The 26527-nt window shown below is 45.5% G+C and overlaps 1 protein-coding gene across 1 annotated transcript in view; it reads left to right on the forward strand.

Annotated features, from left to right (window-relative positions):
* The window catches only part of LOC310800570 (diacylglycerol kinase zeta-like), a 59922-nt gene that overhangs the window by 7871 nt on the left and 25524 nt on the right, over window positions 1-26527 (forward strand). Inside the window, exons 8-21 of the mRNA XM_083663186.1 lie at window positions 5122-5238; window positions 9784-9858; window positions 11523-11624; window positions 11757-11839; window positions 11988-12048; window positions 12732-12845; window positions 13744-13884; window positions 14144-14222; window positions 15442-15497; window positions 15677-15739; window positions 17919-17992; window positions 20246-20357; window positions 23315-23514; window positions 24614-24714. Of these exons, the coding sequence (XP_083519312.1) occupies window positions 5122-5238; window positions 9784-9858; window positions 11523-11624; window positions 11757-11839; window positions 11988-12048; window positions 12732-12845; window positions 13744-13884; window positions 14144-14222; window positions 15442-15497; window positions 15677-15739; window positions 17919-17992; window positions 20246-20357; window positions 23315-23514; window positions 24614-24714 (1378 nt within the window). The remainder of the gene's footprint in view (window positions 1-5121; window positions 5239-9783; window positions 9859-11522; window positions 11625-11756; window positions 11840-11987; window positions 12049-12731; window positions 12846-13743; window positions 13885-14143; window positions 14223-15441; window positions 15498-15676; window positions 15740-17918; window positions 17993-20245; window positions 20358-23314; window positions 23515-24613; window positions 24715-26527) is intronic.

Here is a 26527-nt window from a genome sequence, read left to right on the forward strand (position 1 = left end):
ATTTATAAACCTATGATCTACTAGTGATGGGACAGTAAAAAGACACAAATAATCATAGTTGTAGTGGAAAATGTATCATCCCTTTTCCACAATCAGCCGATTTTCAAATAGCAGGAATGAGCAAATTATACCAAGTGGCCATTTTTTAGGCTAAGAAGAAGAAGGACATATTATTATTATTATTATTATTATTATTATTATTATTATTACTAGTGCAGTAATCGGACGAACGGTTCTCAAGATAAACCACTTTTTGTGTGGCCAATAGGTGGCGCTGTGCCGGATTGCACAAAATTCGGCATTGCACTGTGTCGAGTTCCCATCAGCGCACTCCGCAAAGTTGAAGTCGATCGGACTAACGGTTCTTGAGATAAACCACATTTTCTATGTTGCCAGTAGGTGGCGCTATGCCGATTTGCACGAAAACAGGGCACTGCACTGCACAATAGGGCACATTCCCAAAGTTTGAAGTCGATCCGACCAACGGTTCTCGATGGCATGCAGCAGATGATGCTCATCCATAAGCAGTGGTGGAAATGGCCAGGTTTTACTCTGGGAACCCTACTTACACAGGATGGGGGTTCCCAGAAGTGGTGTTGCCCTAGAGCAGAGGTTCTCAAATGTTTTTCAGCCAAGGACCCCTTATAAGATACCGGGGACCCCCTCATTCTGATTTGTGATTTTGGGCTCAGCTTGTTTCCACGGTAACGTGCTTGACATTCAAATTGATAGGTTTGTCAGATTAGAATGTAATCCATGAACCATTTTAGATTTAAAGCATAACATATTTTCTTTGAACTATGAAGCTTTTGCACACAGATTTTATTTTATTTTTTATTTTTTTCTGAAAACTTTTTCGCGGACCCCCTGGCAAAGTGCCATGGACCCCCCATTTGAGAACCACTGTGAGGATATATATATTTCTGAATGCATGACTCATTATAGCCTACCATTATAGACGGTTTTCACCAGAGCGCAACCCCACAGCACTTCCTTTTTCTCAGCATTTGGTAAACTGCAGAAATATTCACTCGACATTGTTACTTTTGTTTTCGCTGCTCAGCTGTATAGATGGTTTTCACGGAATGGTCAGTCCTGCACTTTAATGTTTTTTTTTCTTTTATGTCCATAACAGGAAGTGAGCAGGGGTTCAATTTAGAATGTTTTTGTTGTCAAGTTAAAACCGTCTATAGCCACGTAAAAATCTCTTAGAAATCTAACTTAAAGCAGCTACGAGCAAGATTTTCGATTGTTATTAAACAGTCTAAATTTAATAGTGATGCCTCACATCTTACCTCTAATAGTAGACGAGACCAACGCAGAGTAGTCTCGCTTGAACGCCGAGTGAATCGGCCAGTGTTGTCTTGATGATTAGTCTGTCTGCGGCCGGGGCAGATCAGGAAGTGAAATGAAATGGTTTGCGGCAGCCACTTCGGCCATAACCACAAAATAACAAAATTACTTCCAAACAAACTGTTAGAATATAACGAGCCCCTGGATGTAGCGAGCATGGCGTTCTCCGTGTTTATGGTCTGTTGGTAGGCAGAGCGAAACGGTTGAAGGCAGGCAGCTGCCGTAAACCGTTTAGTTTCACTTCCTGGTCTATCCGGTCCGCCAGAAGACAGACACAGACTCTATTGGCTCATTTCCACCGCAGGTAGTAGCGCGATCCCGCTCCGCTCGACTCGATAAATTGTCTCATCCCACCGGTTTAAACTGTCCCAGCCCGGGTTGTATTGGGGTCGAGTCGTGCTACTTTTCGTACCTGCTTCGTCGAGGTTCTATTCTGTCAACCCGGGTTCATACGGTGACGTGAAAACATTGTAGACGACTGATTGGCCAGGCAGAATCGTGTTTACTCTATCTACTGACTGTCAATGCGCTGCATACCAGTTTAGTGGGCTTACATTCTCTTCTGTTATGTTATTTCCATCAGTCTTTGTGTTGCTGCCTTCGCCTCTGGTGAAATAAAGTCGTGGCGGTGGTTTCAATTGTTTTCAGAGTGAAAAAAGTCCGCTGCTCAGCAAGCTCCTGTCGTTAGTTGAGCTGCAGCGCTCCGCTAGGCCGCAGCGGGTGTTTGGTGAAGCCGCGGTCTTGCCTGGTGAGAGGCCGCGGGGTACAGGGCAGGCTTCACTCTGTTGCGCCTCTTCCGTCCGCGCGCAGCGCAGCGCATGCCTGAGTTTGACTAACTACAAAGTGATATCCATTCTCCTGGCCGATTGTCAGATTCGCCCATGTACACTGTAGGTCATTTAGAGGCACCAGTATTTCAGTTTAAAAGTTCTGTGGATGGATTTAATTGTAACGTTATGTTATAGTCTACTATGCGGGGGCGGGGGTGGGTGGGGGCAGATGATCTGCGGTGGAAGCAAAACGTCCATCGAGCTGAAACGATTAGAGCCGAGTGGGGACGAGCTGTGCAGGGCTGTTAAATGTGGTGGAATTGAGCCATATAATCATCAAGAGAGCAATCTCCGATTCGGCTTTGGTCTCAGCTACTATTATAAGTAAGATGTGATGCATCAATATTACAGCATCGTAGCTGCTTTAACTAAGATCACTGAGCTCTACTGATTATTTCCCCTTGATTTTATTCATGACAGACTTGAATATGAATGCTGCTTATTCAGCTTACAAATGCATGTTCTCCTGCCAATCTCTCCTCCTTTCATGCTGCCCTCTCTCTAATGTTTACTTTACACCCCCCCCCCCCCAATTCACTGTCAAGGACTCCATGTTGACTTTTCTCGCTTACTTAACGACCCTGCGTTTACCTTTCGCACCTCCTGTCACAGAGCGACCCGCCCAGACACTTGAAGGGCATGAAGGAGCGCAGAATTGAAGACAAATGTTCAATTATCGAACGTGTTTCGCATCCGAATCGCACGAAAACAGGGCACTGCACTCCGTCAGGTCGCCATCAGCGCACTTCGCGAGTTTGAAGTCGATCCGACCAACAGTTCTTGAGATACGCGAAGGACAGAGAGAGAGACAGACACTATCGTCATTATAGTATAGATATAGTGCAGTGCCCCGTTTCCCCCATTCTCGAGAGCCGCGAAGGACAGACATAGTGCTCGTTCCCCCATTCACCCCATGGGCACTTCCCCCCCCACACACTGCACTCTGTCAGGCCCCCCTAAGTGCACTCCCCAAGTTTGAAGTGAATCCGACAAACGGTTCTTGAGATACGCGAAGGACAGAGAGACAGAGAGACAAACACTACTGGACCTGGAATTATAGTGTAGATATTAGATAACACTGCCAGCTTGAAACAGCCTGCTCAGCAGTTCACAAATGTTAGCTACCTCAATTTCATCAGGACCTCAGTATAAACAATTTTGCTGAGAAAGTGGCTCTTCTTCTTTGTTTCTTCATCAAGAGCAAGAATGCAAAGCCTGCTTGATCTCCCAACCCTGCTGGCCACCACGTACAACTGACCATGGCTGAAGAAGTCTCTTGTGCAGAAAACCCCAACATCAGGTGTATGCACACCCCAGGATTGAAGCCAGCCATAGCTATTTCCCAAATATCGATACTTGTCATTGCCAGTGCATTCTTATACTGTTTTGCTTCCTTCACAAAGCTCTGAAAAGCTCTTTCTTCTTGCAGTTCAGCTGAATCGATGGCTGCTTCTATGGAGCTTGTTGTTGGCGACCCACCCCATTATTCCTTTGCATAGCTCAAAATAAAGTTGAACCACGCATCTGTGGCCTCTCCGCCATTGAGAGTCCACAGCCTGTCTGTATTTTCCCTGGATGGCTTTGAGCTTTGAGGCTACCTGGTTTTTGGAAATAGCGTCTTTCTCGTGTGGGAAGGGATTTCTTGTTGTTCCTGCAGCTTCGCTCGGTGGATACTGCTGCAGAAATTCCGCCAAGATGTCCACGTATTTTGACCGGCATGATTCCCAGTCTAGACTTTCCTGAGCTTTGGTTGTCTTATAGTCGTACGGAGTAACAACTCCACTTCTTCATCCGTCCAGAGAAGATTGTCTGTTTTGGAGCGTGCTTTCGCCATAGCTACTTCTTGCTTGTTTACACAGCGCTGTAATGAAGAAAGTGTCTTTGAAAGGAAGTAGAAGGAAGTGTTTGTACGCAGGCGCATGGTCTATCTGTGGTGTTGCGTGGCAGCATTACATCGCCACCTAGCAGCCTGGCATGTGCACTGCAGTGTTTTCAATCACTCTTGTGGCACCGTCTGCACATGATTCGTTATCATACAACACTGTTTATTATTGTTGTTTATTAAAAGGATCCCCATTAGCTGCCGCCTAGACGTCAGCTAGTCTTCCTGGCTGGGGTCCAAGACGAAATATACATGACATGACAGACAATAATTAAAATACAAAAACACAAAGTAAAAGAGTAGAAGGCAGAATAAACAACAAATCTAAGCTAAGACAAACATTAGCGTGGTCAGCTTGCTAGTTATATTGTGTAAACATCGAGCCAAAGTCCAGAACGCAATGCCAGTTTTCTGTTTTATGCAGGGAGCGTTGCCGTGTAAACGGGGCCTATATGTCACATTTAACCCCCAGGTCACCGAATCTCAACCAAACTTGGTGCACATATGCACATATCAACTCTGACTAAAAGTGCACCATTTGGTGTCTATATCTCACATGTAACCCCCAGGTCACGAGATGCTTGGAGCCCGTCATCGCCGTTTGCGTCTATATTTAATATTAGTAGCAGTAGTAGTATAGTATTATCTTCTTCAACTATTTTCAGATTTCAACACATCATTTGAAAGCTTACAATCTGCACTGTCATAATCTGTAAAAAAGTGAAAAATGTCCTTGGCCTACTTGTTACCCAAAACACCAGTCCCTGTCAATATTACATTAGTAAGATCATTATTATTATTACTAGTAGTAGTAGTAGTAGTAGTAGTAGTATATAGTTATAGCCTAGAAATGTTGTGTAATTTAGAAAGAAAACAAATAAAAAAGCAAAGAAACCATGATGATGTTTAAAAAGAGTGTTGGTGGGTGAAGTCTCCACTACAGACATGCAATTCTGCCTCAATCGGTTCCCCTTCGGCAAAACAAAGCAGCTGTAGATGTTAAATGAAGCTGTCAGGTTGACTTCCTGTGTGTGACTTCCTGTGTGTGTGTTGCAGTATCACAACAAGGTGACGTGCTTCATGCTGCAGCAGATAGAGGAGTGCTGCTCTCTGGGAGCTCACGCTGCCGTCATCATCCCCCCCACCTGGATCATCAGGGTCCGCAAACCACAGGTGTACACACACACACGCGCACACACACACACACACACACACACACACACACACACACACACACACACCTCCGCCTCCCCCCTCCCCGAACAGTATAGAGAGGCAAAGTGACCGCCTACTTCCTGCTTCAGCACTGTACCAGATATTTTTATCCGCCCTTTATTTTCCCATAGACATTTAGTAAAATGCTTATAAAAATAGTTTTACTTGGTCAAACCAAACGGTTCAGCTATATTTAGAATGGGGATAGAACATAGAACGTTTCACTCAGACCAAAACCTAAAAAAACATTGAAAACATATTTTCATTAGATCCGCAATTTTGTTAAGTTTTGGTCCGAGTGAAATGTTATGCGATCTCTCCTGTTTTTCCTTTTGTGATTTTCATTTGAATGCAATCTATTTTACACGTGGGGATCCTATGAAGTATGAATGGTGACTTGCTGTTTCCAGAGAGCTGATTGGTCAGAAGGTCGGTCTTTCATGCATTTTGATCTTATCTTCTGAACTTAACCTGCCCGGTAGGCTGTACCACGAAGCAAGATTAGTGGCTTAGCGAGGTAACTTCAGGTTTAACCCTGGTTTGGCCGTGCTACGAAGCTAGTTAACTTCTTACCGACATATACTTCCATAGCAACTTATGCCCTACGGCTAACCTGCTTTGTAGCAGGTTAAGTTCAGAGGATAAGATCAAAACCCATGAAAGACCCACCTGCTTACCAATCAGCTCTCTAGAAACAGCGAGTCGCCATTCATGGTCCCCATATGAAAAATACATTGCATTCAAAAGAAAAGAAAAAAATGGCTCCTGTTGAATTAATCGAGGACTGATTAGCCTTGCACTTGTTGCAGGCTACATTTAAATTAAGCCCTACTTACCACTTTGGAATATGTTTTTATATATAGACGGTTTTCACCAGCTGCAAGCCCACAGCACTTCCTTTTTCTCAGCTTCTTCTTCTGTGTTTTATGGCGGTTGGCATCCTTAAATGTTGCATTACCACCACCTGAATTGTATCAGCTTCACAGTGCTAACTATTGACAGTGTCCACTTTCTCAGCTATTCAGGGGAAAACACTGACATAGCCTACTTCTATTTCTATTTTTTATTTTTGCTATGTAAACGTTTAAATGTAAAGATAGGCCTATGCGTGCAATAACGTACTGATAGTCAGCTTACTCTGTAACATATAGCTTTTATTAGCCTCTCAGGCTAGCTCCGGGATGCAATCTTTTTTTCCCATGATGGCGAAGGCTAGGCGAAGGCATGACCCGCCCCTCTCTGCTTCTAATTGGCTGACTGCACTCGGCTGCTCTCCAGAAGTCATTTCAAACGAGCCTAATTATAGCCTATACTTTCATTCAACGTCACGATGCTGCGGGGGAAGTAGGCTACTTCATAGCTTAACTACGAAAATAGTGTCCGCTGTTTATCTCCCTTTCTGCTGCAGCATGTTGAAGAAATAAATGTTCAGGTTGAACAACACCCATTCTGGTCATTATAGAGCAAGATGATCGCTTCCACTACCAGGGCCGCCCAGAGAGATGGCAGTGCCCCTGGAAGGGTCCAGCCACTATTTTGTTTTGCTCCTGGCATTTTGCTATCACCGGTCTTGTTTTGTATCATCTGTCTGTGTTGTGTGTTACACCATAAATGGTCCCTCTAGCTGCTGCTGCCCCAAGCAAAATGGCCCACCCCAAGCCTGCCTTGTTGTTCTTCTTCTTCTTTTGGCTTTCCGGCAGACTAGATGCCTTGCGGCACATTGCTGCCTCTCACTGCACTGGTCGGATGGGGGATTACATCAGAATGGCACTATTTTCCACAGGAGCACTCCTGCCCAAGCATGCCTTGTTACTGCTGCTGTGTTTTGTGTATTTGTTCGACTCCTTGCAAAAAAATAAATTAGTTGCCGCATTTTCAGGATGGGAGATATATTTTAGTGTTACATTTTTTTTTTTTTTGCATGGCTCCAGCGCCCCCCCTAGTGGCGACGCCCCTTGAAGCTTACCCCTTTACCCCCCTTATGGGCGGACCTGTCCACTACACAACACTGTATTTACGTAGGCTACGTTACATATTTGCGGGAATGAGAGGGATCTCACACTTGTACTGATGTCCAGCATGACTGGTGACGAGGGAAACATGAGTTTGTTTACTTTACTTTACATTTACTTTACTTATTACCATGCACCGGGTCCGCCTGGTGCGCAGGGTTCTGGAGGGGGGTCTCGGGCGGGGGTGTGGGACCCGGGCAGGGTGAGGGCCAGGGCGGGTGGTGGCAGCCTGGTGGTGGGAGTGGCTGCCCTGGGTGTCTGCCCAGCAGAGGGGCACTTAGCCTGGGTGGTGGCAGCCTGGTGGTGGGAGTGGCTGCCCTGGGTGTCTGTGCCCGCTGGCGGCGCTCTCCTCCTCTCCTCTCCTCTCCTCTCCTCTCCTCTCCTCTCCTCTCCTCTCCTCTCCTCTCCTCTCCTCTCCTCTCTCCCCCTCTCCTCGTCTCCCCCTCCTCCTCTCCTCTCCTCTCCTCTCCTCTCCTCTCCTCTCCTCTCCTCTCCTCTCCCCCTTCCTCTTCTCCTCTTCTCCTCTCCCCTCCTCCTCTCCTCTCCTCTCTCCCCCTCCTCTCAGCAGGGTGGTGCCGCTGGCGGCCCTCTCCTCCCCCCTCCTCTCCTCTCCCCTCTCTCCTCTCCTCTCCCCTCTCTCCTCTCCTCTCCCCTCTCCTCTCCTCTCCCTCTCCTCTCCTCCCCTCGCCCCTCCTCCTCTCCTCTCCTCTCCTCTCCCCTCCCATCCTCCCCCTCTCCCCTCTCCCCTCTCCCCTCTCCCCTCTCCCCTCTCCCCTCTCCTCTCCTCTCCTCCTCTCCTCTGGCACCCACCCCGGTCTGCGGTCGCCTTTTATACAGGTCCTAAACAGCGCAGGACAACGTGATTGGCTGGCTCCGATTTGAACAGATCTGAGCCAGCCAATCGCGTTATCCTGTGATGACGTAACGTCCTGTGTCCTATGACCGGATGGACCATATATGGACTTCCTCCCCCCGACTTCCTCCCATAGCTGCTGACTGTTACTGCACTATCCGTCAGATCCCTTTGCAATCCATAACGGTACATGGACGTTACTCTGCAGAAACTACAGTAACAAAATCACGAATTGCTCTGTTTTTGGAGCTCTGCATGTCTGTGTTTGTCTAGTTAATGCGTTAACGTTAGCTAACGGCTAACATTCGCTAGTTAGCCAACCAACCAGCAGCTAACATTAGCTAGCTAGCTAGCTTACCGGAAGCGATATTTTTTTCGGATGATGGCGAAGGCATAACCCACCCCTGGCCCTCTCTGCCTCTGATTAGTGGCAGCGTTATAAACCATAGATATGACTATATTAAAAACATAAACACACTGGCGTCTTTCATGCAGGCTAGCAAGCGTAACTGCTGTCTGTCTGTCTGTCTGTCTGTCTGTCTGACCCACTGAGTCTGACGGTCTGACCACAGACTGTAGAAGGAGATGTAATGCAGGATAGCCAAGCGAACGTGTTTGGATGGAAGTTTGACGCTAGGCCAACCAGAGGCAGAGAGGGGCGGGTTATGCCTTCGCATAGCCTTCGCCATCATCCGGAAAAAAAAATCGCCTCCGGGACGACAACGCTTCGTACCCAGCGTGTGCACGTCTTTCCGACAGAGGTGGTTGTTATTGCAACTATCAACAACAACAACAACAACAACTACTAACTACTACAAGACATAAAGACCGAAATAGGCTACCTTGTTAATGTGTCTGTCGGAGACACGGCCTAACGTTAACATTTAATATGAGCCGACGGATATTCAGGTGGGTTGTGACGGTTGTTATTGTTGTCAAGTTAAAACTGTCTATACATTTTTGTGCTCTCAAGTAGATACGTTGTTTGACCCCGCCGATCGATTGCAGCTGAATGTGAGTGGAGAAATATCAATAAACCGGCATAAAAGGTTACATAAACGTCTCCAAAGCGCACGGTGCCGTGTGGAGCTGAGGCTGACGTTGGGTTGGACATAGTCATACATGTCAGAATAGCCTACTACTATAAAGCAATTTAATATGGGATCGTCTGCACACAGATGATTCATATCTAGGCTACTCCTAAATTTTGCAGCTGCAACTGTGTTGCTTTTGGCCTGTATGATGTGATTGAACTTCATATTATTTCCAGCATAGTCATTGTATGAAATATGGAGATATGCGACTCTGCTGCCAATAGCCTATAGCCTATGTGACCACACAATAGGCTATTTTTTATAGATGAAATCTATGCCCGCACGTACCGTGTCGATTCAGTTCAGCAGCCTTTTTTTAATTTTATTATCATTATTTTTTTATTGATTAGCCTATAGGAATTATTCCATCAGTGCAACCAAACACATCAAGCCCTAATCATGAACAATCCCCCTGAAGAAGTGAGAAGCAGCAAAATGTCCTCACCTGGGAGGATTTTCCTATTATATTAATGTAATAATATAATTATTATATTATATTGACTGACAACCACTCATGCCCAAGTGTTTGTCTTCCCTCCTGTAGTCGTCTTTGAAGTCCAGTAAAAAGAAGAAAAGGACGTCGCTAAAAAGCAACAAGTCCAGCAAGAAGGGAGCTGAGGTGAGAAACCAAATGAATGAAATGTTTGTATCCCATAACTAACCCTAACCCACATGAGATCGTATAACATAGGAATCTCCAAAAGGAGCGTCTTGGTAGTGTAGAGGTAAAAGCATTCGCCAGGTTCAATTCCCGGCAGCGGTACTTCCGGCTTGGTCAGACTTTCCTACAGACGATTGGCCGTGTCTGCGGGTGGGAAGCCGGTGAGGTATGAGGCCTAGTCGTTGCACTAGGGCCTCCTCTGGTCAGTCAGGGTGCCTGTTTGGGTGGGGAGGCGGACTGGGGGGGAATAGCTTGATCCTCCCATGCTACGTCCTGCCGGTGAAAGTCCTCGCTGTCAGGTGAAAAGAAGCAGCGGGCGACTGCACATGTATCGGAGGAAGCATGTGCGAGTCTACAATTCTCCGCAGATCAGCAGAGAGAGTGGACCAACAGCCAGGACAGCAGGGGGAGTACAATTGGGGGTAAAATGGGAGGGAAAAAATATAAAATAAATCTCAAAAAGAGCATGGGGTAAGAGGTTAAAGTCGAGCTGAACCCAAAAATTACTTTTCTTTTCTTTTAGTTCAAATACCTGGGTATGCAGTGCACCTATTTAATAATGTATGCAAACAAAATAACAAAAATCTATTTTCTTTAGTTTTTCACACTTTTTTTTTCACATCGAAAGTTCATTTTTCAAGATTTCATTGATAACACTAATCTACAGTTTGCTGACGTCACCTAGTACTATCAAATTTCTACCCCATTTCAACCAATCATATCACGACATGCAGCTGTCAATCAAATCTTCATTTCCGGATCATTTTCTCTTCCAAATGAAGTCGAAAATGGTGCCTAGTGCCTGTCATCTGGCAGAATTCCTATCCCATAAACTAACTACTAACTTGGCCAATTGTATGAAACATGAACAAAAAACAAAAACTATAATCTCTAAGAATGCAAAGAAATGTAACTGGCTCGTTAAAACGCGCATTCCAGGAATATCGTATTTACAGAAATAGCGTAAATGGCGTGTGCTTGAGAGCGTGGTTGTCATGGGTCGCCCCTCGGAGATTTCAGGCGGGCGGGCAGCACCCATGCATCGGATTGTCCGCTCGCTCTGCACGAAGCAGGTGGCTGCCTGGTACTGCACGGATCCCACTTGCGTAGCACGACAACACGCTGAATCCCACTCGATTTGGGGGTGGAATGCCAAAGCCAGTCGACAGAATTGTCAAATCAAATCATCGACACCGTATATGGTCCGCCTCTCAATTTGTTTTCAGTCTCCGACGCTCGCGCTAATGCATTCCGTTCCGGTTCACCTCAACTTTAACCTTGACTGATTTGTCCTGGACTGTTGGCTGTATGCTTTCAATCTTTAAATCCTATATCAGCAGGGATCTGAGTCTGGCCTTAATCACCCTGCATCTTCTGAAATGAATGTCACTTTAATTAGTGGCACCCTGAAACCTGAGCTTTGAGGTAGCTCCAGCATATTGAGATCATGTGTCACATTGAGGTTAATGAATTAGGATCATGTATTGTGATAAGGTTAATTGCTCGGGATAGGTTAAGTCTGGAGTACCAGAGGCAGATGGCAGCATGAGAGTTTTAAATGTGTCAGTGGGCTATTCAGAATGCTGGATGTTTCTACTCTGTTTCTACTGTGTGTGTCTCAGCTCCAAGATGGCCGCTGGAAGCCCTTCTTGGTTAAGCCCCTCCCCTCCCAGCTCATTAAGCCTGTGCTGGTGTTCGTCAACCCAAAGAGTGGTGGAAACCAGGTATTCAACTTCCAATAAACAATTGACAACAGTTGATGAAATGTTGATCAGAATTGTTAATGAAATAGTAGGAAAATGAGGCCCAGGTTGAAAATAACTGCGCTAACCAGATGCTTCTGTCTTTTTTGTCAGGGAGCCAAGATCATCCAGTCGTTCATGTGGTACCTGAACCCTCGCCAAGTGTTTGACCTGACGAAGGCTGGGCCCAGAGAGGGGTACGACACTCACACTCTCATAGTCCTCTCTAGTCTTCTCCAGTCCCATATAGTCCTCTACAGTCCACTCTTCTCAGTCCTTCCTAGTCCTCTCTGGTCATCCCCAGATCTCCCTGACTGTCCCTGCTTTGCTTTGTGTTTCTTCCAGGTTGGAGCTGTATGCCAAAGTGCCCAACCTTAGGATCCTGGCCTGCGGTGGAGACGGGACAGTGAGTCCAGCATTACTCACGACAATGCAACCATGCAGTTAAAATAGTTATTAGTTGACTGTCGATTTCAAATCGGTACAAAAAAAGAAGAAGTTAGGAACTTTTAAGAAACATCCTCAATTTAATACTTATGCCTCACATCTGACCTACTTGTGCGCTGGTCAGGCACAGCATCCGTCACGTGTCACGTCCGTGTGAAACTGGTTGTAGTTTTGAATGAAGCAATATCATGAATCTCATGCAGTAAATAAAACAGCAGAGGAGGAGAAGCCCTGCCTGGCCTGTCACAGCTCGGCCGACCCACTGGCCACAGCGGGAGGAGCCTTGGTGTAGGGCTGGGCGATATGGCCTCTAAATAATATCGCGATATTTTTAGGCTATATCGCGATACACCATAATACTGTATATCTCGATATTTTGAAATCTCCTCTGAAGCACTTAATAAATGCTTGATTTAACCCTTTGATGCATACAATTAACACCAGTATGATGATTCTAGTAGTCCCTGCAACATAAGTCTGCATTAAAACATTCTTGTTCAGGGTCCAAGCATATTTTTACTGGCCAAAATAATAAATTGTATTAAATGAAAAATGAAAGTTCCTCGTAGCTGCATTAAGAAATATTAAGTGTCTGTGTGTGTGTGTGTGTGTGTGTGTGTGTGTGTGTGTGTGTGTGTTCAGGTGGGCTGGGTCTTGTCTGTGTTGGACGAGCTGAAGCTCCACCCCCAACCTGCTGTGGCCATCCTTCCTCTGGGCACCGGCAATGACCTGGCGAGGACTCTCAACTGGGGAGGGGTGAGTTCTACTGGGGCTCTACTGGAGCTCTACTGTCTATACCACAGCTCTTCTGGGCTCTACTGAAGATCTGCTGGAGCTCAGCTTCAGCTGTACTGGACCTGTACTACAGCTCGATTGAATCTTTGTGGGACTTCTAACAGAGCAGCTGTACCAGGGCTCTCTGCTCTATTGAATCTCTATTGGAGCTCTACTGGGCCTCTACAGTCACAGTTGATGTCTAGAGACTGAGAGGAAAACTGCTCAACATGGCAGGTTTGTTGTTAGATGTCAGTTAGTCTGACTCAATGGAAGTAGGCTGCAGGTACATTTTAAGCTCTCTCATATAATCCCCGCCCTTTCCTGTTTTCAAACTCCACCTGGCTACCTGAAACAAAAACAACAACCTCCGAGCTAGCAACCATAACGTTACATGCTCAAAATGGCAAGTTTTACATACGTGTTTTACTGTTTTATATGTTGTTTTCTTTTATGGGGCTTTAGACATTTGGGTCCAGCAAAACCGACACTATTTTGCAAGATATCTGAGGAACGCCTTTACGGAATTTGCCTCAAACGTCCACTTGGACTCAAGGATGAACTGATTATATTTTGGTGGTCAAAGGTTAAAGTTCAAGGTCACTGTGACCTCACAAACGCCATTTCCAAGCTCGTTAACGCAATATCTGAGGAACGCCTTGATGGAATTTCGTCCAATTTGGCTCAAACGTCGACTTGGACTGATGGAGGAACTCATTCGATTTTGGGGGTCAAAGTTCAAGGTCACTGTTCCCTCATAAATGCCATTTCCAAGCTCAAATGATGGTAGTTTGAGCCAGACTCCACAGTGCTGATATAGTGCTGGAGAGAGTCTGGTCAAGCAAGACTAGATTTGAGATGTTAACCCCTCTCTCTCCAGGGTTACACTGACGAGCCGGTAACAAAGATCCTGTCCCACGTTGAGGACGGGAACATTGTCCAGCTGGACCGCTGGAACCTGCTGGTGGAACCCAACCCTGAGGCCCGCCCGGAGGACCGGGATGAGCATCAGACCGACAAGGTCAGTCCACCAATCACGGTCCTATTGTTATATATATACAGTAGGCCTACACAAGCTAAATGTATATACTGAACAGTGTATACACCAACTCAATTGTATTCTTTATTATGATGATACTCTGTATTGCATGAAAGCAGCTTTTGAAAGACACCTGTATATTTGAGCATATACTGTAGGTCTGTGCTGAACCTCCTCTACACTCTGCACAGTACAATACTTCTCTGGTGTCTGATGGATGTACATTACTGCTGTTTCTCAGCTTCCTATTGACGTCTTCAACAACTACTTCAGCCTGGGCTTTGATGCACATGTTACACTGGGCTTCCATGAGTCTAGAGGTTAGTCCATTCACACAGAACACCCTACAGTACATGTTATCACTACTCATGTTTCACATGCTTTAGTTGGTCCATTAATTAACAATGGCATACACTAGATCGGCAATACGTCATTTTGTAGGCAGCTGCTGGCGGCACATGTTCCCGCCCCCTTTTAGGGGGGAAACACAAGCCTCTCCCCATTGACCTCAATGTAAAATAGCACTACCAAAAACAATTATAGAAAAACAACAGAATCCAATCTCATTTTTAAATGACCCCAAAACACCATGACATGACAATATATTACAGCTCGGCAGGCCACACAATGCACAAGATACATGGGAAATATGACTTTGACCCATCTAAAATCATGTAACTCATGACCCGTCTCTGATCTAGTTCCGGTGTCCGCCTGTTGCTAATTTAGTCTTCCGACATTAAATGCTGTTGTAGTGGAGCCCAGCGTCGTTGTAGGCTACTTGGCTCGGGGCTGTAGTGACATGAGTCACATGATTTTAGATGGGTCAAAGTAATATTTCCGGTGTATCTTCTGGTGTATATCTGTCAGACATGTGTTTTGGGGTCATTAATAAACGAGATTGATTGTTATTTTTCTATCATTTCTTTTGTTACTGCTATTTGACATTGAAGTCAACGGGGAGAGGCTTGTGTCGGGGCCGATCTGACGTATGCTTACTCTCTCTCTGTATGACCATTTCAGTTCAATATGAAGAGGATTAATCATTTGAAAACCCAAATAGTTTGCACTGCAAAGTCTCTTTCATCCTGCAAATTGTAGATATATATGAACTAGAAAAAAAATGTAATCTGTAAATCTGTCATCATGACTTTTTTTCTTGAACCGTTCTCGCTATTATATTGTTATTGTCAGTTTATGTTGCTGCCATATTATCACCAAGAGTCTACAGTATTTTTTCTATTCTAGAAATATCCTATTTTCCACTGCTGCAATGACCGAATTTTCCCACAGGAATCAATAGAATTTTGATTAATCAAATCTACTGTAACAAGACTGAGAAACCAGACAATGGATGGGAATGTAAGCTAAATTTGGCCAAGGCACAGACAGTACTGTATGTGCACGGCTTCCTTTGTTTTGCCAAAAGCAAGTAGGCTATTCTTATGTCTTTCAAGTACGTATTGTGAGTTAAGACTTACAGTACTGTAAGTGCAAACAATTTGACCCATTTCCTGAAATAGTGTATTTGTGTTTTAGAGGCCAACCCAGAGAAGTTTAACAGCCGCTTTCGGAATAAGATGTTCTATGCCGGGGTAAGTGTCTTCACATAGCTCTGCACTTTATTCTATTGACTCCATTTACATGATGTATGTAAATTTTATACGTGTTGTGTGTGTGTGTGTGTGTGTGTGTGTGTGTGTGTGTGTGTGTGTGTGTGCGTGTGCGTGCGTGCGTGCGTGTGTGCGTGTGTGTGTGTGTGCGTGTGTTGCAGACAGCCTTCTCAGATTTCCTCAGCCGTAGTTCTAAAGATCTCGCCAAGCACATCAAAGTTGTGGTGAGTAGTGAAACAGTCCCCCTGCCACGATAATGCTGCTCTTAACCTGGTTGTAAAAGTAAGCTGGTTTTCTCAAACTGAGACTCACACTGTATAGAGGGTTAGGGTTATAACTGTATTATGGGTTCAATATGATGTCAACAAAAGACATGGCAGCAAGCAGTACTTACTATTACTATTCCTTCTCCTGTATTAGAAATAATTGCTCAGTCAAAGAGAGAGGGGGAATATTGTGTTCTTGCCTCGTACCCTCGCCTTATAGCAAGAAGGTCCTGGGTTTGATTCTCGCCTGGGTCGCTGTTGGCGCTGGGGGTATGTCTCCCCATGCCTTTGGTGCCTAGTGCCCGGGTGGGCTATCTCGTCGTTAGGGCCTTTCTCTGTGGAGTTTGCATGTTCTCCCTGTGTTCCCCTGGGGTTTCCTCCATATAACATCACATCAATATGGACTACTAAAAACATGCAACAAGATTGTCATCTGACCAGCGGTGGTTAGAAGAAGTTGGTCCCCAGGCGCTTCACTGCAGCTGCCCACCACTCCTGGCCTGACCATGGAGCAGGACGAGCCAGGACGGGAGAAATGCAGACGACAAATTTCACAGCACATCTAAGCATGTGTGTGTGTGTGTATGTGTGCATTAACCATTTCTTATTAACCAAAATACCTCATCTGTCATCATAGTACACAGTATTACCAATGTTTGTAATTGAGGTTGGTCAGTTGGTTTGTTTTCCTTTCTCTCTCTCTGTAACGTTAGGCTATAAAAAAATATTTAGCTAATCAATATTTCTATGAAGTTAAACTTTAAATCCAAGAAGGTGGGTAAAACACAAGATTATATATTCAAAATGCCAACAAAACAAAAATACAATTCTTTCAGAGAATAAACACACAATCAGATTTTTTTTTTCTCATTCAAAATACAATAGGCCTAATCACCTATGGTGCTGTATTGTAGAAACGTCCAGCTATGCTTTCCAAATACAACAATGTAAAAATAGAGATACTTATCATGTCACCACCAAATTTCACAGCACATCTAAGGTATATTTAGCGTATACCACGCTAATATACCACAGTTATGAGAAAACAGAGAAAACAAATGGTAGCTATATAGCTAGCCTCCTAGCCTCGCAAACGGGAGCTCCGCACCACAATACCCAGAGTGCCTTGCGGTAGTGTTTACTGTCGTCTCCTGCTAGTGACATCATCAGTATACGACAGCTAGGTAGCCGCTAGCTAACGGTTAAGGTTCGCTAGCTGCCAACCGAAATGGAAACATTAACGTTAACTAACGTTAGCACAAGCATTAGCCAAAGTTAGCTAGCTAACTGTCATATTCAAAAAGAAGCAACGTGAGATAAACTGTGAACTATGATCAAATCTATTTATTTAGCGTAGCAACATGTGTCAACTCTGTAGCTCTAGGAAGTAACCAACCATAACAACCTGCCCCCATAGGCTATCTTCCACAATGATTCCTGTTACTCACAACATAGAATTAAACAACATAGAACACACCACGCTAACGTTAGCTGTTTGTCACCAAGCCTGTGTTGGTATCTTGTTCAGCAACTGCGTCGGCTCTGTGCAGGGAGCCAGGAGGGACTATTTTATTACGCGGAAGAGTATGATTTCTGAATAACAGCCATTTAAATTGGAGTTGTCTATTCCTTTCATATTGCCATACTTAGCAACCATTTTATAAAAAGCAATAGATCACTTCAGACCGTGATATATGCTCATTATACCACACCGCACAACCCTTAGGTGTGGTTTAATGAGCATATGGCCTGTCGTGATCTGTTGCTTAATTATGTGTGTGTGTATGTGTGTGTGTGTGTGTGTGTGTGTGTGTGTGTGTGTGTAGATAGATACTTAGGTGTGTGTGTGTGTGTGTGTGTGTGTGTGTGTGTGTGTGTGTGTGTGTGTGTGTGTGTGTGTGTGTGTGTGTAACACAGTATGTAAGTGGTTTTTTGTTCACATAAAAGAGATTCAAATTGTGACAAAGTTCTTTTACCTGGTAATACTAAAACAATGTTGGCCTAACCCTGCAGTCTACTGCAGTGGATAGAGTCAGCACTGACTTTAGAACATGTCGAGGCGTCTGTTGAAAGCCGTGTGTCTCTGTCCCTGTCCTGTCCCTGTCTTGTGTCTCTGTCTCTGTGTCTCCCTCCTCAGTGTGATGGGACTGATCTGACAGCTAAGATCCAGGAAATGAAGTTGCAGTGTCTGCTCTTCCTCAACATCCCCAGGTACGGTAAGCCTGGAGGGCCAAAACAACACGTCACTTCATCTGACTTTTGACATTTTATATCTGACCTGCAAAACCTTGTATGCCCAATTTTGTTTTGATTTACTTTATTGCTGTATATGTATACAATGTGTTTTTCTGTGGGACTACTGCGAGACAGGCAATAAAATATTTACTATACTTTACAAGTATAGAAATATAATGATAGTTACCACCACTTACTAATGGTGTAATAGAGATATTATAGTTACCATGAGGAGTATAGAAATATAATGATAGAGTTACCGGTTCAGCAATCTTGGAACCCATCGGTTAAACAAAACAAAAAAATTTTTTTTTTGCAAGTCGAAAGTTTGTCACGAGAGATGACCGGTTTAGAGATATGCTAGTGTGCTGTGGGCAGGTACTGTGCAGGCACCATGCCGTGGGGTTTAGAGATATGGGGCCCTTTCGTCCCAAAAGCGCTAATTTAGCGTTTGTGCTCGTTTAACGCCATGTGCAATGCAAATTGGGGGTGGGCACAAGTGCATGCCTGTACTGGGCATAGGCGTGCCACATGCCAAAGCAGGCGTTTCAGCGCTAAAATGTGGGGATAGATGGCATTATCCTATCCTCAGCAGCGCGCAATTACTTTGCGCTAAGAGCTTTGAAAAGGACCTCTTACGCGCAAATACCTCGCCGCGCCGGGAGCGCACCGTAATCTCCGTGCAGCGCAGCGCAGTGCAAAGTAAAATTCCTTTTGGATATGTCATTACGCACAGCCTTGCCACTGCTAAAATTGGGTAGCAGATAATTCAGTGAGGCAATCAACTATAACTCACTGAGAAACTTTTATCACATCGCAAAGAGGGAAATTAATTGAGAAAACTTGTTGGACAATGGACATAGGCTATTTACCTTTATAACCCGGAGGGTCGTTGGTACCACAGACGATCTGTCAATAAGCTCTCTCTGTCCTCGCACGAGTGAGTACACTCTATTCCGCATGGAGAGAATTACAGCATATTGCATGCCTCGCGCAAACAGCCATTGCGAGATGGGAATCTGATTGGTTTTGATTGACGTAATGCCCAGCCTGGCCTGGCCACACCCGTGAATAATTCTGGTACTTAAGACCGCCCAAATCCCGTTTGCGCAGGCATTTTGGGGCGCAGATGATTTTGGCACGGCTTGAATTTGCGGCTGCGACACGTGCCGTGATCGTTTCCGCATCCCCGCCGAGAATTGCATCCCCAACATATTTCGGGGCTGTTTTAACTTAGAAATCAGGGCGGTCACGTCTACCAGACAATTATATCACTTTTAAACAGTTACATTTTTGTATAAATCATTACAATATGCTCCCGTGAGGTGGGGATGCTGCCGGCGCTGGGGTGCAAAACTCGGAAGATAGGGCCCATGGTGTTGCGCTGTGTGCTGTGGGCAGGTACTGTGCAGGCACCATGCCGTGGGGTTTAGAGATATGCTGTTGTGCTGTGGGCAGGTACTGTGCAGGCACCATGCCGTGGGGTTTATTATGCTGTTGTGCTGTGGCCAGGTACTGTGCAGGCACCGTGCCGTGGGGTTTATTATGCTGTTGTGCTGTGGGCAGGTACTGTGCAGGCACCATGCCGTGGGGTTTAGAGATATGCTGTTGTGCTGTGGGCAGGTACTGTGCAGGCACCATGCCATGGGGTTTATTATGCTGTTGTGCTGTGGCCAGGTACTGTGCAGGCACCGTGCCGTGGGGTTTAGAGATATGCTGTTGTGCTGTGGGCAGGTACTGTGCAGGCACCATGCCGTGGGGTTTAGAGATATGCTGTTGTGCTGTGGGCAGGTACTGTGCAGGCACCATGCCGTGGGGTTTAGAGATATGCTGTTGTGCTGTGGGCAGGTACTGTGCAGGCACCATGCCGTGGGGTTTATTATGCTGTTGTGCTGTGGCCAGGTACTGTGCAGGCACCATGCCGTGGGGTTTAGAGATATGCTGTTGTGCTGTGGGCAGGTACTGTGCAGGCACCATGCCGTGGGGTTTATTATGCTGTTGTGCTGTGGCCAGGTACTGTGCAGGCACCATGCCGTGGGGTTTATTATGCTGTTGTGCTGTGGGCAGGTACTGTGCAGGCACCATGCCGTGGGGTTTATTATGCTGTTGTGCTGTGGCCAGGTACTGTGCAGGCACCATGCCGTGGGGTTTATTATGCTGTTGTGCTGTGGGCAGGTACTGTGCAGGCACCATGCCATGGGGTTTATTATGCTGTTGTGCTGTGGGCAGGTACTGTGCAGGCACCATGCCGTGGGGTCACCCCAGTGAGCATCACGACTTCGGACCACAGCGCCATGACGATGGCTGCATCGAGGTGATCGGCTTCACCATGACCTCTCTGGTGAGCTCTACTGTACCGTATGCTACACTGTCACATGTCACACCATACTACTACACACAGTGTACAGTATAGTCACACCATACTACTACACACAGTGTACAGTGTAGTCACACCACACTACTACACACAGTGTGCAGTATAGTCACACCACACTACTACACACAGTGTACAGTATAGTCACACCATACTACTACACACAGTGTACAGTGTAGTCACACCACACTACTACACACAGTGTACAGTATAGTCACACCATACTACTACACACAGTGTACAGTGTAGTCACACCACACTACTACACACAGTGTGCAGTATAGTCACACCACACTACTACACACAGTGTACAGTAGAGTCACACCACACTACTACACACAGTGTACAGTGTAGTCACACCATACTACTACACACAGTGTGCAGTATAGTCACACCACACTACTACACACAGTGTACAGTAGAGTCACACCATACTACTACACACAGTGTGCAGTATAGTCACACCACACTACTACACACAGTGTGCAGTATAGTCACACCATACTACTACACACAGTGTACAGTATAGTCACACCACACTACTACACACAGTGTACAGTGTAGTCACACCATACTACTACACACAGTGTACAGTAGAGTCACACCATACTACTACACACAGTGTACAGTGTAGTCACACCATACTACTACACACAGTGTACAGTAGAGTCACACCATACTACTACACACAGTGTACAGTAAGAGTCACACCATACTACTACACACAGTGTACAGTGTAGTCACACCACACTACTACACACAGTGTGCAGTGTAGTCACACCATACTACTACACACAGTGTACAGTGTAGTCACACCACACTACTACACACAGTGTACAGTGTAGTCACACCATACTACTACACACAGTGTACAGTAGAGTCACACCATACTACTACACACAGTGTACAGTAAGAGTCACACCATACTACTACACACAGTGTACAGTGTAGTCACACCACACTACTACACACAGTGTACAGTAAGAGTCACACCATACTACTACACACAGTGTACAGTGTAGTCACACCACACTACTACACACAGTGTACAGTAAGAGTCACACCACACTACTACACACAGTGTACAGTAAGAGTCACACCATACTACTACACACAGTGTACAGTAGAGTCACACCATACTACTACACACAGTGTACAGTAAGAGTCACACCATACTACTACACACAGTGTACAGTATAGTCAGCCATACTCTCACGAAATGTTGTTGAATGAGCAAATAATAAGGAGATTTGTGCATGAAAAGTGAAATAAATCTGTTAAAGGAGAATTTCGGCATCTTTCAACCTGGACCATATTTCATTTATATTTTTAAGTGGTGCAACCGCTTCTATGGGTGACTGTCAGTATGAGCCTGAGATGTACCTTACCAGAAAGTTCGCCTGGAGTTGGTTAGGGTAGCGTTAGGGAGGTGGCAATCTGGGAACCCAGAGTCAATTTTTATTTGAAAAATAGACTCTGGGACTCTGGGACAGCCCTACCGTTTTTCCCAGCTTCCTGTACAGCACCTCTCCTGCCACTCTCACTTCCTTTTTCGTGTCCGTGCTCCACTGTAATAACAACTTGCACCGTGACTTTAGAGTAATTTTCCACTGTTGTAAGATGAGTTGACGTCTTCTATGCAGTGTGTTTATGCGTTAACGTTATTAGTGAACAGCCGGAATGGACGTGGAAAAGGAAAGCAGAAGTGACGGAAAAGCCACCTTCCTTTTCCGCTTTCCTTTGGCTAACAGTTTGGTACAGCAGTTTGGTACAGCAGTTTGGTACAGCAGTTTGGTACAGCAGTTTGGTACAGCAGTTTGGACACTCACTCCAAAAACAAACTACAAAGAATAATCAATAAATCCTCCAAAATAATCCACACCCCACCTTCCATCACTTGAATCACTCCACCACCAAAGGACAATAAATAGAGCTAAAAAAAATCATTTCTGACCCCACTCACCCAGCTCACCACATCAGGTCTCTGCCCACCAAGACAACCCGCTTTAAAAACAGTTTCTTCCCCACTGCCATAAAGACACTGAACTCTCTATAATAATCCCCCATATCTCTGCTGCTATGACTGTAATATGTACTGTTACTGTGTTCTTTCTGTATTTATCTGTCGCTTATGATGTTCAATGTTGGACCATGGCTTATGTATGTACTGAAAACAAATTCCACCAGCCTGGCTGTCAGTAAAGAATCTAATCTAATCTAATCATAGAAGACATCAACTCGTTTTACAATAACAGTGGAAAATTACTGTAAAGTCGCGGCGCAAGTTGTTATTTAGACTGTAAACAGTGGAGCGCGGAAGTGACGGTGGCAGGAGAGGTGCGCTGTACAGGAAGCTGGGAAAAGCGGTAGGGCTGTCCCACTGTGTCCCAGAGTCTATTTTTCCAATAAAAATAGACTCTGGGTTCCCAGATTGCCTCGATTCAGACCCAAATCTCGGGTGACATCACAGTTGAGCAAATGCAAATGCATTCAAGACACATACACACACACAACTGCCCGACTGACATCACTTCCCGTCACAAATTGTGATTAAGATAAGATCACAGTTGCTCGAGTGACATCACAGTTGGGCATTTGCAAATGCATTCAACACTTGAGTGACATGACTGATGACATCACGACTGCTTGATGACATCACAGTCGAGCAAATTCGTGACATCACTTCCAGTTGGGGGGCCAGATCTCGTCTACATCTTGTGCTCCTACACAGGAGCACGAGATGGATTCGCCCAGGTGACTTTTCACAGCTGCCTAACCCTAACCCCTTCCAGGTGACTACACCTCAGGTGAAGTCCAGGTGAACTCTCGTGCTCATACTGACAAAGTCACAGCTTAAAAACATACTATAGCACACCCTCCTACACCCTTAGTGCTGCAGGCTGAACAGGATGTGTTGTGTCCAGGCCACGCTGCAGGTTGGCGGTCACGGCGAGCGGCTCCACCAGTGTAAGGAAGTGACCCTGACCACAGACAAGTCCATCCCCATGCAGGTGGATGGAGAGCCATGCAAGCTGGCTCCATCTGTCATCCACATCAACCTGAGGAGCCAGGCCAACATGGTGCAGAAGGCCAAGAGGAGGATCTCCATGCCTCATCTTAATGAGTAAGAGATGGATGATAATAATAATAATAATAATAATAATAATAATAATAATAAGTTGATTGCATTTATATAGCGCCTTTGGCACTTCACACATTCTGGGTTGGGGGGTTGGACCAGTGGGTTGGACTCAACTCATCCACCACCGATGTGTAGCACCCACCTGGGTGATGCACGGCAGCCAGTTTGCGCCAGAACGCTCAGCACAACATCAGCTTCATGGTAGAGAGGACTGACAGTGCCAATTAATTAAGGAGGGATGATTAGGTGGCCATGATTGAAGGAAGGCCTGTTTGGGAATTTAGCACCAGGGCACCGGAGTTACACCCCTACTCTTGTGAAGAGTGCCGATGGGATCTTTAACTTCTCATCCAAAGGCCGGTGCTCACTCACAGGACAGATCCCTGTCTCTGCCCTGGGGCATTCATTTTGGGAAGATTATTCATGAGACCAGAAGGAAGAGCACCTCCTACTGGTCGTTCAACACCACTTCCAACACTCTCATCCAAGGACTGCTCCAGCCAGACCTGCTTAGATGAATGAATGAATGAATGAATGAATGGATGGGTGGGGTAGTTAGTGACTAAGTGAATAGGTTGCTAGAGCTCCATATCTTCAGCTCGACCAGTTTGGATAAGAAAGGCTGCAGAGATAAAACGTCCAAATGTCAGCGCATCGTTAGCGTGGTCCCCGATGAACACATTATGCTGGAACACAGCTGGAGAAACGACTGTACTGTAAACAGTAGTAAGTGAATACAGCGTACATACTGTGGGTGCAATGCATGCTTTTGCACCCTTGTCGAACCCGGCCTGATGTTTGTGTGTTTATCACACACTATGTAAAGTGGTGTTTCTGTGAGTGTACTTGACTACATAAAGTTGCTTTGATCTGTTTTTGTGTATTTATACCCCTTTATGAAGTGGTGTCTCTGTTCATCTCTCTATGAAGCAGTGTTTCCATATTTCTGTGTGTATCGTATGTCTCTATATAAAGCTGTGTGTGTGTGTGTGTGTGTGTGTGTGTGTGTGTGTGTGTGTGTGTGTGTGTGTGTGTGTGTGTGTGTGTGTGTGTGTGTGTGTGTGTGTGTGTGTGTGTGCAGTCAGCAGCCTGTCCCAGAAAAGCTGCAGCTCAGAGTGAACAGGATCAGCATGGCGGCGTACGAGGCTCTGCATTATGACAAGGACCAGCTGAAGGAAGCCTGTGAGTTAACCCAACAATCATGTCCTCACTCCTCACTGTCACTCAGTCAATATATAGTCATGTCCTCACTCCTCACTGTCACTCAGTCAATATATAGTCATGTCCTCACTCCTCACTGTCACTCAGTTAATATATAGTCATGTCCTCACTCCTCAGTGTCACTCAGTCAATATATAGTCATGTCCTCACTCCTCAGTGTCACTCAGTCAATATATAGTCATGTCCTCACTCCTCACTGTCACTCAGTTAATATATAGTCATGTCCTCACTCCTCACTGTCACTCAGTTAATATATAGTCATGTCCTCACTCCTCACTGTCACTCAGTTAATATATAGTCATGTCCTCACTCCTCACTGTCACTCAGTTAATATATAGTCATGTCCTCACTCCTCAGTGTCACTCAGTTAATATATAGTCATGTCCTCACTCCTCACTGTCACTCAGTTAATATATAGTCATGTCCTCACTGTCACTCAGTTAATATATAGTCATGTCCTCACTCCTCAGTGTCACTCAGTCAATATATAGTCATGTCCTCACTCCTCACTGTCACTCAGTTAATATATAGTCATGTCCTCACTCCTCAGTGTCACTCAGTCAATATATAGTCATGTCCTCACTCCTCACTGTCACTCAGTTAATATATAGTCATGTCCTCACTCCTCACTGTCACTCAGTTAATATATAGTCATGTCCTCACTCCTCACTGTCACTCAGTTAATATATAGTCATGTCCTCACTCCTCACTGTCACTCAGTTAATATATACCGTAAATTCCGGACTATAAGCCGCGGCTTTTTTCCCGTTTTTTGGCCCCTGCGGCTTATATAACGGTGCGGCTTATCTATGGATTTTTTCAGAAAAAAAATTTCAAATACAAATAAAATCTCTCTTTTTTAGCACTCTTTCTACCTATAAATCCACTTCTGTTTTAATTTCCTCTGTTGCCCTCTTTTCACCACACCGCGGACACTGTGTGCACTGTCGAAATAAACAAAGGTGTTGTGTTATGTTGTTTTGTTGAAATGTTATGGTAATACGGTAAATGGGAGCTTCCTCAAACAGCCAACAATCCCCTCTGTGCGTGAACCCTTACATATGGTAATTACGGTAAGCAAAGTTCATCAGCCCGGAATCACAACAAGACGAGCAGTCTCTCTCTCACTTACCATGGGGAAGGTACGCAGAAATTCACACGAAGCAGCTTTCAAGCTGAAAGCAGTCGAACTCGCACTAAAAGAGGGAAACAGAGCAGCCGCGCGTAACCTGGGCATCGATGAGTCAATGGTGAGGCGTTGGACGGTGCAGCAGGAGGAACTGTCTCAGTGTAAGAAGACAAAAAAGTCCTTCAGAGGCCACAAAAGCAGATGGCCGGAACTTGAAGATTCCCTTGAGGACTGGGTGTTGACCCAGAGAGCAGACGGCCGAGGCGTTTCCACGGTGCAGATCCGACAGAAGGCCAAAACAGTCGCCACCGAGATGAAAATTGAACATTTCAGAGGTGGGCCATCTTGGTGCTTTCGATTCATGAGACGAAAGGGACTGTCCGTCCGGGGGAGAACTACTGAACAACTCCCTCCCGACTACCAGGAGAAAATCACAAACTTCGGCGAATTCACACAAAGGAAGATCACGGAATATTATAGGAGTGTGAAAACATCCACAATCACCAACGGGTTCCAAAACGCTGGACTGCTGCGGGATGAAGAGAATGACGCCGCCACAGCTGGCGCTGAGGGCCGTCAGAGGCTTCAGAGGCTGTTCGATGCCGACAGTGATGAAGAGGAGTTCGTTGGTTTTGAGTGACAATG

Source organism: Poromitra crassiceps, assembly GCF_964638095.1.
Source record: "Poromitra crassiceps genome assembly, chromosome: 30".
Classification (NCBI taxonomy): domain Eukaryota; kingdom Metazoa; phylum Chordata; class Actinopteri; order Beryciformes; family Melamphaidae; genus Poromitra; species Poromitra crassiceps.